This window comes from Eptesicus fuscus, chromosome 12, assembly GCF_027574615.1.
Source record: "Eptesicus fuscus isolate TK198812 chromosome 12, DD_ASM_mEF_20220401, whole genome shotgun sequence".
Classification (NCBI taxonomy): domain Eukaryota; kingdom Metazoa; phylum Chordata; class Mammalia; order Chiroptera; family Vespertilionidae; genus Eptesicus; species Eptesicus fuscus.
In genome coordinates, this window is record NC_072484.1 from 9,276,287 (window position 1) to 9,291,191 (window position 14,905).

A 14,905-nucleotide genomic window follows, 5' to 3' on the forward strand; every position below is an offset into this window, starting at 1 on the left:
TTTTAAATATATTTTTATTGATTTCAGAGAGGAAGGGAGAGGGAGAGATAATCATTGAGATTGATAATCAATGAAAGAGAATCCTTGATCAGCTGCCTCCTGCACAGCCCCTACTGGGGATGGAACCCACAACCCAGGCATGTGCCCTTGGCTGGAATTGAACCAGGGACACTTCAGTCTACAGGCTGAGCCTCTATCCACTGAGCCAAACCAGCTAGGGCTAAACCTGTGTTTCTGATCCTGTATTGATTAAGTTCAGATCTAAACACTACAGCCGCTAATTCACACCTTTGCTTTCTTCTCTCATCGGCATCATTCATGTGTTTTATGGATTTTGCACCCACTATGTATTCATTTAAAGGGGACAGATGCTTCCTGTGGAGGAGTTATCCTTCGTCCTTTTGGTCCCCCCAGCCAGTTCTGTTCTCTCGTTTCCAAGTAAAATCATTAAGCACTTAAATAAGGAATGCCTATTTATTTTCTTTTCAAAAAATTTACTGTTACTTTATTACTTATATATAACAAATACATCTCTTTGGCCACTTATTTTCTTAAGTTACAGATAACACGTTAATTATGAATGTCAGAGTATGTCCATTATTTGTTTTTTCCAAAGTATCTAAATGTGAATGAAGCTTGAACTGAGCAAGAGAGTATCATAAATTAAAAATTTTCTTTTTTCTCTGAGAAAAGCTGGTAAATGTTCGAGTGTAAAATTAAAGTACATTTTGCCATAAAATGTAACTGTTAAAGTGGCATGAACCCAAATATGAATTATGATTAGATTGGAATTTCTTAGAATTGATGTATATTTGGTGAAGTATGGCTGTTGTGTAGGGATATATGTTCATGAAAAGTCAGACTTTTGTCTTCAAACAAACAAACAAACCCCTTAGGTCCTTATCACTTTGCTGTAACCAATTCCAACTATTTGTAAATATCAAAAGAAAAATGGAGCATTAGTTAACTAGGCTGAAATGAGATAGGAAATAAATTCACCTCTCAGAAGTGTACTTCCCAATTGAGATAATAAGGTAATACTTTGCAAATGTGTTCCAAAAACTCTCCAAGCTCTATTTTCAAGTCCGAAGGAGATTTGACAGTGACCCGCCCGAGAGAAGCGTGAACTTCCCAAATGACTTGCATTTCTTCCGGTGTTGCTTTCTTTCCACCCTCAAACCTTTGTAAACCACCTGTGGTTTTAAGCAAAGCAGAAGTAAATAGAAAGGAATCGTGTTCTGAAGACTATGGCATGAAAAACAAGGGATACGAAGGGTTGTTTTATCCTGGTGGGATTACTGGGGGTCTGCCTTAAAATTAAAAGCAGTGAAACAAATGACCTTCCATACCAGCTGGCGGTAAAGCTGTGGGTCTGCCTGGCTTTGGGGCTACCTGCTGTTGGAGAAACTTTCCCGTCCTGTTCACCCAAAGCACTTTTTGTTTGTTTTTCCCAATGCCTGCTGACGACTCTGATGGCTTTCAGGCCATCCTGAAGGGAGAAATTATTTTCACTGACCTCCGTAATGTCCTGAGTAAATTGTGTCAGAGACGATTCTATCTTCATCTTCATTTTCTCATATGGCGAAGACCACAGAGGAGGGAGAAGGAGAAATTAATGGATTTTTTTTTTTTTTAAGTAATGGAATTTAAGATTGCTAATCTTTGGGATCCCACAGGCCGATGAAATTGTTTTTTAAAAAATAGGGGAGAGGGGTGGCCCGGCATGTAGCTCAGTTGGTTTGATCTCCGGTTAGGGCACATACAAGAATCAACCAATGAATGCATAAATATATGGAATGACAAAAATTGGTGTTTCTCTTTCTCTCTCTCTCTCAAATCAATAAATAAAAATCTAGCCTAGCCAGTGTGGCTCAGTGGTTGAGCATAGACCTATGCACCAGGAGGTCACTGTTTGATTCCTGGTCAGGGCACATACTCGGGTTTCGGGCTTAATCCCCTGTAGGGGACGTGCAGGACGCAGCCGATCAATGATTCTCTCTCATCATTGATATTTCTATCTCTCCCTTTCCCTTCCTCTCAGAAATCAATAAAAATATATTTTAAAACATTAAAAAAAAATAGGGGATGTGAAACAGGGAACTGTTTAGGGTTGCCAACTTTTTATTTCTAGCAAGTTAGGGTGATTAACAAGCATCTCATTCACATTCTGTTTTATTATCCACATGGCATTCTGCACTTTAAAATGTTTACTTGTTTATTTCCTGTCTACCTTGTTAACATACCATATTTTAAAAAGGAGAAATCATGACTCCTACAAATATAAAATGGATGCTATTTTATTAACAGATTTACAATGGAGTCAAAGAATTCCAAGAACTCCCCAATCATAGGCTATCAGGAATGCTGAAGTGAATTTGCAAATCCCGGTCCATATCCACAGGGCAATAATCCACCGCATTCCATGGGGCAGAATTCATCTGCATTCCTATGGACAGGAATACTTTGTATTACTATCAGTTTTCTCCACCTTGTAGAGTTGTAAAATAGCTCAAAGACAGTGACAGACACAGGTAACCTTGCCCTTTTCAAAGTCATTTATAACCTTCTCTAGGAATCAGCAGTCCTAGGCACCAGGAAGCGGGTTGCGTCTGTCTTGTTAACTGTATCCCCAGGGCCTGGGACATTGTAGGTTCTCAGTGAATGAGTGAATGTTCTGTGGAATTTCCCTAAACTCCCTATTCTTTTTGGAGGATATCATTGCTGTGGAACGCTTTTTTTTTTTTTTTGATATATCTTTATTGATTTCAGAGAGGAAGGGAGAGGGAGAGGGAGAGAGAGAGATAGAAACATCAATGATGAGCCCGGCCGGCATGGCTTAGTGGTTGAGTGTTGACCTATGAACCAGGAGGTCACGGTTAGATTCCAGTCAGGGTACATGCACAAGTTGCTGGCTCCCTGGGGGCGTGCAGGAGGCAGCCGATCAATGACTCTCTCTCATTATTGGGTTCTATCTCTTTCCCTCTCCCTTCCTCTCTGAAATCAATAAAAATATCTTTAAAAAAAAATGAAAGAAACATCAATGATGAGAAAGAATCACCAATCAGCTTCAGGGGGGAGGGGGTGGGAGAGAGAGATTTGCAATTATTTATGCATTCATTGGTTGCTTCTTTATGTGCCCTGACGGGGAATCAAATCAAACCTTGACCTCATGGTTCATCTGGCCAGTATGTCTCAACCATTGTGCCACACTGACCGGATACTTAGAGTTCTTTTTCCAAAAAAGAGGGGTGGGGAGATGAGATTCTTGTTAGAGTCACAGCCTTACTAGGGGCTTAAAAATTATTTTACATCACATGCTAGCCCAGCAGGTCTCAGGCAGGAACAATTTTGCCCTCCGGGAATCATTTTGCAATGTCTGAAGACATCTGTGCTTGTCACAGCTGGGCGGGGTGGGGCTGCGACTGGCATCCAGTGGGCGGAGGCCAGGGATGCTGCTAACACGGGATGGCCCCGCAATGAAATATTCAGCCCAAATGTCAGTAGAGCCAAGGTTGAGAAACCAAACCACTCTCGGGACTACCCAGAGCCCAGAGCATTCATTCAGAGAGAAGGTTCTAGACACCAAAAGGACTTCCTTACCTCTCTGCCTGGCCTGAGTTTTCCCAAAGCATTGCTATTGATTGAGTTCCCACTTTTCCCAGCTAGTGCCCTCGACTTCTTGTCCTCCCACATTTGATAGGCAGGAGCCCCCGGCTTGGCCGTCTATGAAAATAAGGCTGATGGTGCGGCTGCCATCTGTTGGCGAGGGTGGGCAATGCCCGTGGGCCTCAGTTTCTCTGATCTGTGGGCTCTGTTGGTTTACCCACTAAAGCCCTTTCCACCCTGGGTATCTAGGAGCTGGCGGCTTCCCGCACCCAGGGCCTGAGGGCTGTCCAGGCCATGGGAAGGGGTTGCTTCTCAGAAGTCAGGACTCGGAGGTGACCATTCCCAGCACCAGGAGCAGAAGGCGGGGCTGGGCCAGGCGCTGCAGCCCCCTGAGGAGGACCCAGTATTACCCCTCATGCCACCACTGCCCCTGCCCCATTCCTCTCCTGAACACTGGCACTGTTCCTGAGGGTCCCATGGGCCGCTTGCCTACCTCAGGCAAGCATCTAGCTCTCTCTCAAGGTGAGATAATGCCCTGGCCAGGTAGCTCAGTGGGTTTGAGCATCCTTCTGCTACACCAAGGTTGTGGGTTCGATCCCTGGTCAGGGCATATTCAAGAATCAACCAATGTATGCATAAATAAGTATAACAACAAATCAATGTTACTCTCTCCTTCTCTCTCTCTCAAATCAATTAAAAAAAAAAAAAAGGTGAGATAAAGGCCTTTTTAAGTGTCTTTTGTCCTGAGGGATTGCTTTGCTGAAAGGGAGTCTTAAAAAGTGCCTTCTCGCCCTGGCTGGTTCGGCTCAATGGATAGAGCGTCGGCCTGCGGACTGAAAGGTCCCAGGTTCGATTCCGGTCAAGGGCACATGCCTGGGTTGCAGGCTCGATCCCCAGTAGGGGGCATGCAGGAGGCAGCCGGTCAATGATAATCTCTCATCATTGATGTTTCTATCTCTCTCTCCCTCGACCTTCCTCCCTGCAATCAATAAAAAATATTTTTTTAAAAAGTGCCTTCTCCAGCCTGGCGGGTGTGGCTTGGTGGTTGAGCATTGATCTATGAACCAGGAGGTCATGGTTCAATTCCTAGTCAGGGCACATGCCCAGGTTGCAAGCTCAATCTCCAGTGGGGGGCGTGCAGGAGGCAGCTAACTGATGATTTTCTCTCATCATTGCTGTTTCTCCTTTTCTCTCCCTCTCCTTTCCTCTCTGAAATCAATAAAAATACATATTTAAAATAATGTCTTCTCCAATGATTATAAAAGTGCACTGAAGAAAAACAAAAATGCAAAGGCAAGAAAAATCACCCTTCTCTTTATATGAAAATGTTATTACCTTTGGAGATTAAGAGGGAGCTCTTTGGTTTTTAAAAATATATTAATTTAAAGAAAAACATTGTAAAAGTGATACATGCTCACTAGAAAAAAAGTAGACGAATATTTACCACGAAGCATGCATTGTACTAAGAGCTTTATCTGTTCCCATTACTGCTCTGAATTCTTCTAACAACCCTGGAATGACCTTGCACACTGCTTCCTTTGAGTAGGCACTCTTCCAATTGCTTTATGTATATGATTAACTCATGTAATTCTTCCAACAATCCAATGAGTCCATTTTACAGATGAGGAAACTGAGGCCCGATAGCTTGTACGTGACGAGGAAGCCACGGTTATTACTCCATATTTTAGGAAATGAGGGCCCAGTCAGATGAGGGTGGCCACAGGTGGGCTCCATGAGATCCATAGGGAGCTTGAAGGTATTTGGGATCTGGATTAGTAGGTGCCTGGAGTGTCACGATCACTGATTGCATTGGTCACAGGAGGCCATTTTTCCTGCCTTCTGGAGCCCGAAAGACCAGGTCTGGAGCCCAGCCTGTTCCTAACCACGTGGCTTTGTGCAGGCCACTCTGAGCTACTCGTTCCTCACCTGTGAAATGGGTGTGATTACTTAGATTTAGCTGCCAAGCCTGTTAGGAGGGTTAAGTGTGGAACTAACGTATGTTTTAGGTGCTTGGTAAAAACCGAGCTCACAGTTACTAAACCCCAGCTGTGTGGGGGACGCTGGGTTAAAGGGTCCCCATCTCCTTGCTCTTGTTACCACATGTGGTAGGGGGGTGAAGAAGCGGGTCTGCAACTGCTCTGAGGTGGGTGGGGTTTGAGAGGGGGCTGGTGGTCTACTCTGTTGCCCCAGTTGGGTGTCAGGGTATTAGTACTTCCTCCACTCAACAAATACTGAGTGCCCACTGAGTGCCCACTGTGTGCCGTGAGATGTGCCGATCACCGCCCCAGGTGTAGAGAGAAATCAGGAAGCAGAGCAGACCAGAATGCTCTTAAGAGCGGTACTGGGAACAGATAAAGCTCTTACTACAACGCATGCTTCGTGGTAAATCTTCATCAGAGGTTAGCCCAAGGACGCTCTTTTCCCTTCAGAGGTGCCGTGCAGCATCTTCTAAGGACGTGCTTCTTTCTTGAGGAACTTTATCCGGACATGAGGTAAGTCACACTTTGGTTTGGGATCCACCCAGCACCTCCTGTCACCCAGGGCCCCAGACTCCTATTTTTGGTGGCTCCCCCATTACTGGTAGCAAAGGAATTGAAAGGCACTGCACGCCACAGGAGATACACAGATGTAACCACCTAAAAGTTTACTTTAGTTGCAGTAGGTTAGTTTGTAAGGTATTACATTTAGGGACTCTTCAGTTACATAGGATTTTTAATTGCCCTCTCTCCCTTCACCACTATTCATTTTCTTTCTTTTCTTGTTGAGGATATTTTTTCCCATAGATTTTCAGAGAGAGAGAGAGAGGGAGGCAGGGTGGGAGAGAGAGAAACATTGATGTGATGGAGACACATCCATTGATTGCCTCCTGCACACACCCCAATGGGGGGCCAGGATCAAACCTTCAACCCAGGTACATGCCCTTGACCAGGAATCAAACCGGAGAGCCCCCCGTGCACAGTGAATGCTCCAACCACTGAGCACACGGACCAGGGCCACCACTGTTCATTTTCTTCCTGTTCTCAAAATGTTATCAGGCCCTGAGAAGTTGGTAGGTTAGACACTGTGAGAGAGTGTGTGAGCCCGTGAGTGTGCTGAGGGTCTGGGTGAAGGAGTTGGGGGTGTGAGATGTGAGTCGGTGTGGTTGAATGTCTGAATGAGTGAGAGGGCACATGTGTAAGCCCCAGAGTTCGTGGCGGAAGTGTGAGAATGAGCGTGTGCAAGGTTTGTGTGTGTGCACGTGTGTGACTGTGACTCCGAGGGATCCAGGTGGGAGAGTGACAGTGAGTGAAGGATGGTGGGGAAGTGAGGTAGGGTGTGCCTCTGTGTGGATTGTGATTCCTAGGGGCACACGTGAGTGTGAGTGAGGCCTGAGGTCCAGGATGGGTACATGAGGGTGAATACTGGGGTGTGTGCATATGTGATTGGAAACGTCAGTGTTGGGAGTGAGGTGGGAAGATGGCTTGTGCATTTGTGAATGTCAGATGGTGGGGAATGAGCAGGTGAGAATGAGAGTGTGTGTAGGGCTAGCGTGTGAATGCATGTTGGTGCAAGAGTGAGCATGTGAAAAAAAGAGTGAGCATGTGAAACAATGTATATAATGTGATGGGTGAGCTTGGCAGGGGGGCTGCGTGTGTGCTGGTGACTGTCGGGTGCTGGTGGGCGGGTGGTGGGCGGGCGCGCGCGCGCGGCCGGGCGTGGGCGGGGGGCGCGTGGCCGGGTGGGCGCGCGTGGGGGGCGCGCGGCGCGGGCCGGGGACACTGCGGCGGCGGCGCGGATACAGCCGGCCGCCCTCCTTGGCAGGCACGGCGCGGGGCGAGTGGGCGCAGCGCGGATCTCGGGCCCATGGTGCGCCCGTGTCCGTCGGTCGGGCCGCGCGGCCGGCTCCGCGCGTGGCCCGGCGCTCGCGAGCTCGCCCCCTCGCAGCGGGCCCGGCCCGCCCGCTGCCGCCGCCTCCTCCCCCGGGGCGGCGCGGCGCCGGCGGGCGGCGGCGCGGAGGCCGGACCGGGCGGCGGCCCAGGCGGCGCGGGGGGCGCGGCAGGCAAGGCGGGCGGCGCGGGCGACATGACGGACAATATTCCGCTGCAGCCGGTGCGCCAGAAGAAGCGGATGGACAGCAGGCCCCGCACCGGGTGAGCGGGCCGGGCCGCCTTTGTGGGCGCGCGGCGGACCTGGCCGGGCCTGACAGCTTGGCCGCGCGCGGCGCCATGAGCCCGCGGCCGGGGAGGCGGCCGGGGAGGCGGGCGGGCGGCGGCCGGGGAGGCGGGCCGGGGCGAGGCTCCTCTCCGCTCCAGCCCGGGTCAGGTCCCCCACGCAATCCCGTCCTTTTGGGCCCGAGCGCCAGGCTCTCTCGCGCCCCGTCCACCTTCCTTTAGCAACCCCGAGAAGCTGGGCCGCCCGGCGTGTTTACAGTCGGGTGCAATTAGGATCAGCCATGCCTTGCACTATTTTCGTTGTTTTCTGGTTTCTCCTCGTCGCTGTGATTGATATGAAGCCGTGCTCTGCGCGCGGAGCCGTCCCCGGACCTCGGGAGGTGCTCGGCTCACTGGGGTGGGGCACGGCTCCTCCTCGTGCCCGCCCGGGGTCCCGCAGCAGCGCCCCCGGCTTCCAGCTCCGAAACGGCCCCCTTCGGTTCCCGGCCCTAGGTGGACCCGAACCGGCAGCCGCAGGAGGGTGGGAGGGGCTCCAACCGGCCGATTTCGGACCCCTCCCCGCTCCCCACAATTGAGGGAAGGAGCCCCCTGGCAGGCAGGGCGGCCACCTGCGGCGGCTTTCCGGCAGCGACAGAGCGGGGCCGCCGGGGCGTGGGCTTCCCCCCCTTGGAGAGGGGACGGGTTGATGTATGTGTGCGCCCTTCTGTCTTCCTATTGGGAGGCTGGCAATGACCTGTTGAGGATTTGAGGGACTGTGGCACCAACTGCGACAGATTCACCTAGGGGTGAAGGTTGAGGGGAGCTGGTTAAAAATGCAGATTTTCAGCCCAGACCCGTCAATCAGTTCTTGGGGGTGCGGTGGGGCCTGGAAATTGCATTTCCCCGGGCCGCCCAGGTGAGGCCCAGGCCCCTGGAGGCTGAGACGGGCAGCTGGGCGGGGCTGCGCCAGGGACCAGCCCTCCCCCTGGTGCCCTGTCCGGTGCGTTCTGGGCACTTCCCTGCGCCTGTGGTTTACGCAGCGTCTGTTGCTTGGTGGGGAGGGTAAACGCCTAGGGTGGCTTCGTCAGGTGTACACGGGGGGAGGGAGGGAGGGAGGGAGGGGGGAGAGGTGAGGGAAGGACTGATGCCAGCTGCCATTTTGTGGGGTCTTTGTCCCTGCCTTCCTTGAATCTTCCGGTGAGGAGGCCCCATTGTTGTGACACAGAGGAAACAGCTCAGCGAGCTTGAGGACTGCCGGGAAGATGCAAAGGGAGGTTGGATTAGGATGGGCTGACCCAGAGACAGACAGCTCTCCACCCCTTCCTTCACTGTTCTGTGTTTTATTCCTGACCAATCAAGGCTGAAGAGTGGTGTCAACGCGAGCTGTGTGCCTGGCCTAGTGCCTGATGCAATACACACCCTTAGTAAATATTTTAGTGCATTTTTACATCAGTGGACTCGTAAAGTTTAGGTAATTCATGCTGCAAACAATTATGAAATTTTGCCTACCGTGTGCCTGGTCCCTGCCAGGTGACTGGGATGCAAAGAGGAATTAAACAAGACGTGCCCAACAGGTGCAGGGGCCCTGGCGCTGCCTGAGCATCGCAGCCATCTGGGGAGCTTCAGCAGCTCCAGCCCCGGCCCCGTGTCAGACTCTGGAAATAGGAATCGGCAGTGGGACCCAGGAATGGATTTAATGTTTCAAAGCTCCCAGCTGATTTCAATGCAGTCGTAGTTGGGAACCTCTGATTCAGTGCATGAGGGAACATGCAAATCATTATTTAAAAGTGGTATTCTGGAGAAGCCAGGGTTGGGGGTTCAGGCCGCGTAACCCGGTCAACTAGTGAATGCATAAATGAGTGAAACAACAAATCAATGTTTCTCTCGCTCTCTCACTCTCACTCTCACTCTGTCTCTGTCTCCTCTGTCTCTCTGTCTGTCTGTCTGTCTCTTTCTCTCCTCCTTTCTCTCTCAAGTAATAAATAAAAAAATAAAGATAAAAGTGGTAGTTACCAAGAAAGAAATATGCACTGTTAATGTGGGGATCTAGAGGGAGTGGTGCAGACATTTAAAAATAAAAAAGATTTCTGTGTGATATTAGAGTGTCACACCTCCTTTAGAATTTGTCACTTTGCAACTAATTTATTTCCTAAATAGTGACACGGATTCAGGTTCAAATCATGTATCGGGGACCCAGGCACTTGCAGATATGGTCTTGTATTCAGTCTACAGTCTCAGAAGCAGCATGTGGAGGTGGGAACTTGGTGTATAGAAGTACTTTGGAACAGCGGGATGGGAGGCTTCCTGAAATGTAATAGGGGTGGGGGTGGGGGGCAAGGGGGTGGGGGTTAAAGGAAGAAGAAATGAATCTGTGACAGGTCAGGCTCTGGCGGGGATTCAGTGGTCCTGTTTTAATCCTCATAATGACTGTGAGTTTTGGGAATTAATGTCCCCATTTTATAGACCAGAAAACTAAGATTCATCAATGTTAAATAATTTGCTGGAGACAATAGAGCTAGTCCTTGTGAGGGGCTGAATTCGAATCCAGTCAGCTCATTTCCCCCGCTGGCTCTCAGCTGTCGGGGTGGGTGGGGGGTTTTGTGGTTAAAAAACCAGAACCATAGGAGCCAGGAGTCCAGGGAGACAGCGTGTCCCTCGGCGTTGGTGATGTCACGTTGCCAAGAGGTGGAGGTGATTGGCCGAAGGAATCCCGTGGCCCCCAGGCTCCTGTTCTCGTGAGGAAGTTCCACATCCTGCTGCTGAAAACACTGTCGCTGAGGTTTCAGGAAACAAGGGGAGCCCGTTTCTGACATCATGTGCTTTGCTTCTGGCTGAATGGAGTTCCTTCCTTCTTGGTGAAACACCAGCGTGGGTTTGGGCGTTGAGGAGCTGGGTTTGAGCCCAGCCGCCTCTCCTTCCTGGCTGTGTGACTTGGGAAAATTACTTGACTTCTCTGGGTTTCTCATCTGTAGAGTGGCAGTGACAATGACACACACCTTGTGGGGTTGGCTGTTTTGAGACTCGGTCCACGTAAAGTTTAGAAGACGAAGCACCCAATACACCTGAGTATTGACTGGTGTGTGTGGTGGGCAGAATAAGGCCTCCCAGATGTCCCCATGGCAGAGGCCTTTCCAGATGTGATGGAGTTGACTGTGTGATGGGAGGCTAACCTGGATGACTCGGGTGGGCCGAGCAATCACCAGCGTCCTAGAAACAGGCAGGAGAGTGAGTCTCAGAGCTGGAGGGAGACTGGAGGATGCTGGGCTGCTGGCCTGGAGGGGAGGCGGGCGGGGAAAGGAGCACAGGGGACGTCAGAGAAGTCCAGCAAACAGATTCTCCCCTGGAGCCTCAGAAGGAACCCGTCCTGCCAACACCTTGGCTTTAGCCCCCCACGACCGCTCTGGACGGCTGCCCTCCAGGACTGTGAGAGAACACATTGTGGTGATTCGTTACAGCAGGGAGGGGAAGCCAATGCAGAGGGTGTGTCCTGGAGGCCTGGGGAGCGGATTCTCCTACTGGGCTTCCCGTCCCGCTGGGGCGACGGGGGCCACCAGCCTGTGGGTGCAGCAGGGGCATCTCACGGCTCGAGGGTGCAGAGTTTAAACTGGCGTGCTGCGTGCCTCGTACCCTGACCACCGAGGAGGAGCCACGGGTCTTTGGGATCTGCAGGGCTTCGCTCTGAGCTAGTGTTTCCTCACTCCTGCTGCGGAGTGGCCCTTGGACGTGGGTTTAATTTTTATCCGTGTTTCACTGATAAGGAAACCGAGGCCCAGAAAGATGAAGCAATTATTTGGGGCCAAGAATCCATGGCCGACACTGATAAGAGCTCAGGTGAACCTGGCTCCAGATGAAGAGCAGTGGGGAGGGTTTCTTGGAGCAGCCGGGGCTGGCAGCCGGAAGGCGTTGGGTCAGCTGCGTCCTCAATGCCGCGTTTCTCGGTGTGTTTGTTCCATTTTCCCTCCAGTAACAGTGTGTTATAATTTTGCAAAGTGACCGCAGGATAGAGAATGTAGGAGTGGCTGTCAAGGTATATCCCAGTTTGAAAACTGCTGTGAGAGTAAAGATAAGAATATTGTAGGCTATCATTTTATTTATTTACCTATTTTACTTATTGATTTTAAAAAGTATTTTTTTATTGATTTTTTACAGAGAGGAAGAGAGAGGGATAGAGAGTGAGAAACATCGATCAGCTGCCTCTTGCACACCCCCTTACTGGGGATGTGCCTGCAACCAAGGTACATGCCCTTGACCGGAATCGAACCTGGGACCCTTGAGTCCGCAGGCCGACGCTCTATCCACTGAGCCAAACCGGTTTTGGCTACTTATTGACTTTTAGAGAGAGGCAGGGACAAGAAACATCGATCCCTTGCCTCCCGCATGTGCCCCGACCGGGGATCAAACCTGCAACCTGGGATGCTCATTGACGAGGGATGGAGCCCACCACGTCCTGGTGAAGGGACATTCCTCCAGCCAGCGGGTACCCTGGCCAGGGCGGAGGCCTTGCTTTTACACACGCGGCGTGCGGCGCCGGCTGCCTTGCCTTGTGGCTGAGGGCTTGGATTCCAGGCCCACACAGACTTAGGTTCCCGTAGCAGCGTCGTCATTTCACTGCCGGTGTCACTGCAGGCCACTGCCTCCCCTCTGTGGCCCGTTTCCTCTTCTGTCAGAGTGCCCGTGTGGTTGGGCATCATCCACACCAAGTAGCAGATGAGTCATCGGAGGAACCTCAGAAATTCTTCTCTCAGTCTGGAGCAGGGGTCCTCAAACTTTTTAAACGAGGGGCCAGTTCACTGTCCCTCAGACCGTTGGAGGGCCAGACTATAGTTTAAAAAAAAAACTATGAGCAAATTCCTATGCACACTGCACATACCTTATTTTGAAGTAAAAAAACAAAACGGCAAAAACACCCGCATGTGGCCCGCGGGCCGGAGTTTGAGGACGCCTGGTCTGGAGGCTCGGGCTGGGCCCCAGGAGGATGACATCCTTCTTTCTAGATGTTGTAGAAGGTGCCGTTGAGTAAGAACTTGGCTGGAAAATGCTCACGGGATACTTGACTTGGGTGGCAGCTGTCGCATACCCCGGATTGAGTGTCTAGTGACCGGGCGGCGGCAGGCCGCGTGCTCCTCGGTGGCCGCCCTTGCCCCCAGGCCAGGGGCGGGGTCCGTGATCCGGATTGCACCGTTTATGGGAACTAAGAAAATAATGCCACGGTAGGGAGTTCTTCATGCAGATAGACATAATTGAGTATAAAAGTCTGAGCTTCTCATTGAAGCTGCCACTTCTCATTTGTGGGATTAAAGTGCCTTTTCTCTGCGGAGTCGGTGGAGGCCGTATCAGGCCTACAGCATCGTTGACCCTCATCAGTCACAGTGGTTACGCCCTGGAAGGCCCTGCCAGCCGTGGATTAGCGAGCAGCGAAGTCTTGCTCCCAGGGCAGGAAATATAATATCATTGCCACAAGGGAGATGTTATAAAAATACAGTATCATTGCTACAAGGGAGAATAATATCATTGCTACAAGGGAGAATCTGGGGTGCTAATATATTTAAACAAATTTGTTTTGCCATGTTATCTACTCACTGCCTGTGAGTAGACAGTGAGAAGGACACCTGTGCTCCCCAGAGCCCAGGTAGAAGCAGGGTGTCCCCTTGCCCGGCCCCGCTGGGAATGTGGGTGGGGCGATGAGAAAGTTTTGCACCCTGCACGCCTGTGAGTGGCCACGAGGGTGCTGTGGGTGCTGATTTGGAGTTGACCCTTCGAGGCAGAAGGGGAATTCGCAAATACCAAAACCACGGTCGACGAGGAGCGACTGTATACAGGCGTGTGCGGTTTTTCAGTGTCTTCCCGTTGCCACAGGGAGGTGGGGTTCGGAATACAGCGGATAGGGGTGTGCTTGGGGGGTCCATGGGGAGCCTGCTTGTGGATGAAATGCAGAGACCCAGCTCTTCCCCTGACCGAGGTGGACGCACATTGCATAAACAGCTCCTTGCTGCCTTGGATGAGAACAGCCAGGACAAGCCTTGGCAGTGGCCCATCTGGAAGTGCTCTCTGCGTCCCCTGCCAGCCCAGCTGTATGTACTTGTGCCGTGGTGCCCGGTACAGAACCCCTGCCCTCGGCCCCGCCCTCGGCCCCGCCCTGTGCTGACTGACACAGGCAGCGAGGGACACCGCAGGCGGTGGAATTACAAACCCAGGCATTGATGCGGAAGCGTGTGTATAGGAGCCAGGCTTTGCCAGGGCTTCCTGACGAAGGCCAGTGAGGGGTGCCTGCATGCCAGTCCCCAAGGCAAGAGGGAGGCCATTTGACCGTGACCTCAGCCAGGCACACAAGTCAGAAGGAGGAGGCAAGGTGTTGAACCATCCATCTTTGGGCTTTTGTGTGTTCCTTTTCAGGACGTCCTTTCACTGTCTTTACCCAGACGCCAGTGACGAAAGTCATTCATTCGGACTGGCCGCTTTCCATGGCCACCTTTGGAAATGGGCACCAAGTGCCCCTGGCCTCACGTGACAGAGAGTGGACTTTGGGTTAATTGAGGAAGAAAAAGGCTCGAGGTGAGGATTTTGTCGGTGTCTTTCCCCTGAAGAGGTAGGGGGATGTTGATTTCTTAAGCGGGGGTGGCTTTCTTCCTTTGGTGACCCTTTGAGGGACTGAGACAGGGATTCCAAGGTTGGCCTGTGGGGAAATTCCTCAAAGATCTGGAAGGAGGCTCAGGGCCAAACACGGAAAGGTTAGCAATTACTTTTATGGTTCCTTCTGTTTGTCCCAAGTGGTACTTGTTTTCTCCTTGTAGTTCAGGTAGGAAGTTTCCTGTTGTTTAAGTAAAGAGGAGCAGCTTAGAGAAAAGGAGGAAGTCAGGAGTGGCTCCTGAGGTTTGTAGACGGCCCACGTCACGCCTGCCGTTTAGGAAGCGGTGGCCTAGGCTGCAATGGTGCTGGCCGCCTAAAACATACCATCACTGCCACAGGGAGAATCCGCCTAAAACATACCATCACTGCCACAGGGAGAATCCGCCTAAAACATACCATCACTGCCACAGGGAGAATCCGCCTAAAACATACCATCACTGCCACAGGGAGAATCCGCCTAAAACATACCATCACTGCCACAGGGAGAATCCGCCTAAAACATACCATCACTGCCACAGGGAGAATCCGCCTAAAACATACCA

At 51.2% G+C, this 14,905-nt stretch overlaps 1 protein-coding gene across 1 annotated transcript in view; it reads left to right on the plus strand.

Annotated features, from left to right (window-relative positions):
• Nucleotides 1–7,591: 7,591 nt before the first annotated feature.
• The window catches only part of ATP9A (ATPase phospholipid transporting 9A (putative)), a 128,664-nt gene continuing 121,350 nt past the window's right edge, over nucleotides 7,592–14,905 (plus strand). The window contains exon 1 of the mRNA XM_054724152.1: nucleotides 7,592–7,736. Within this exon, the coding sequence (XP_054580127.1) occupies nucleotides 7,669–7,736 (68 nt within the window). The 5' untranslated portion in view covers nucleotides 7,592–7,668. The remainder of the gene's footprint in view (nucleotides 7,737–14,905) is intronic.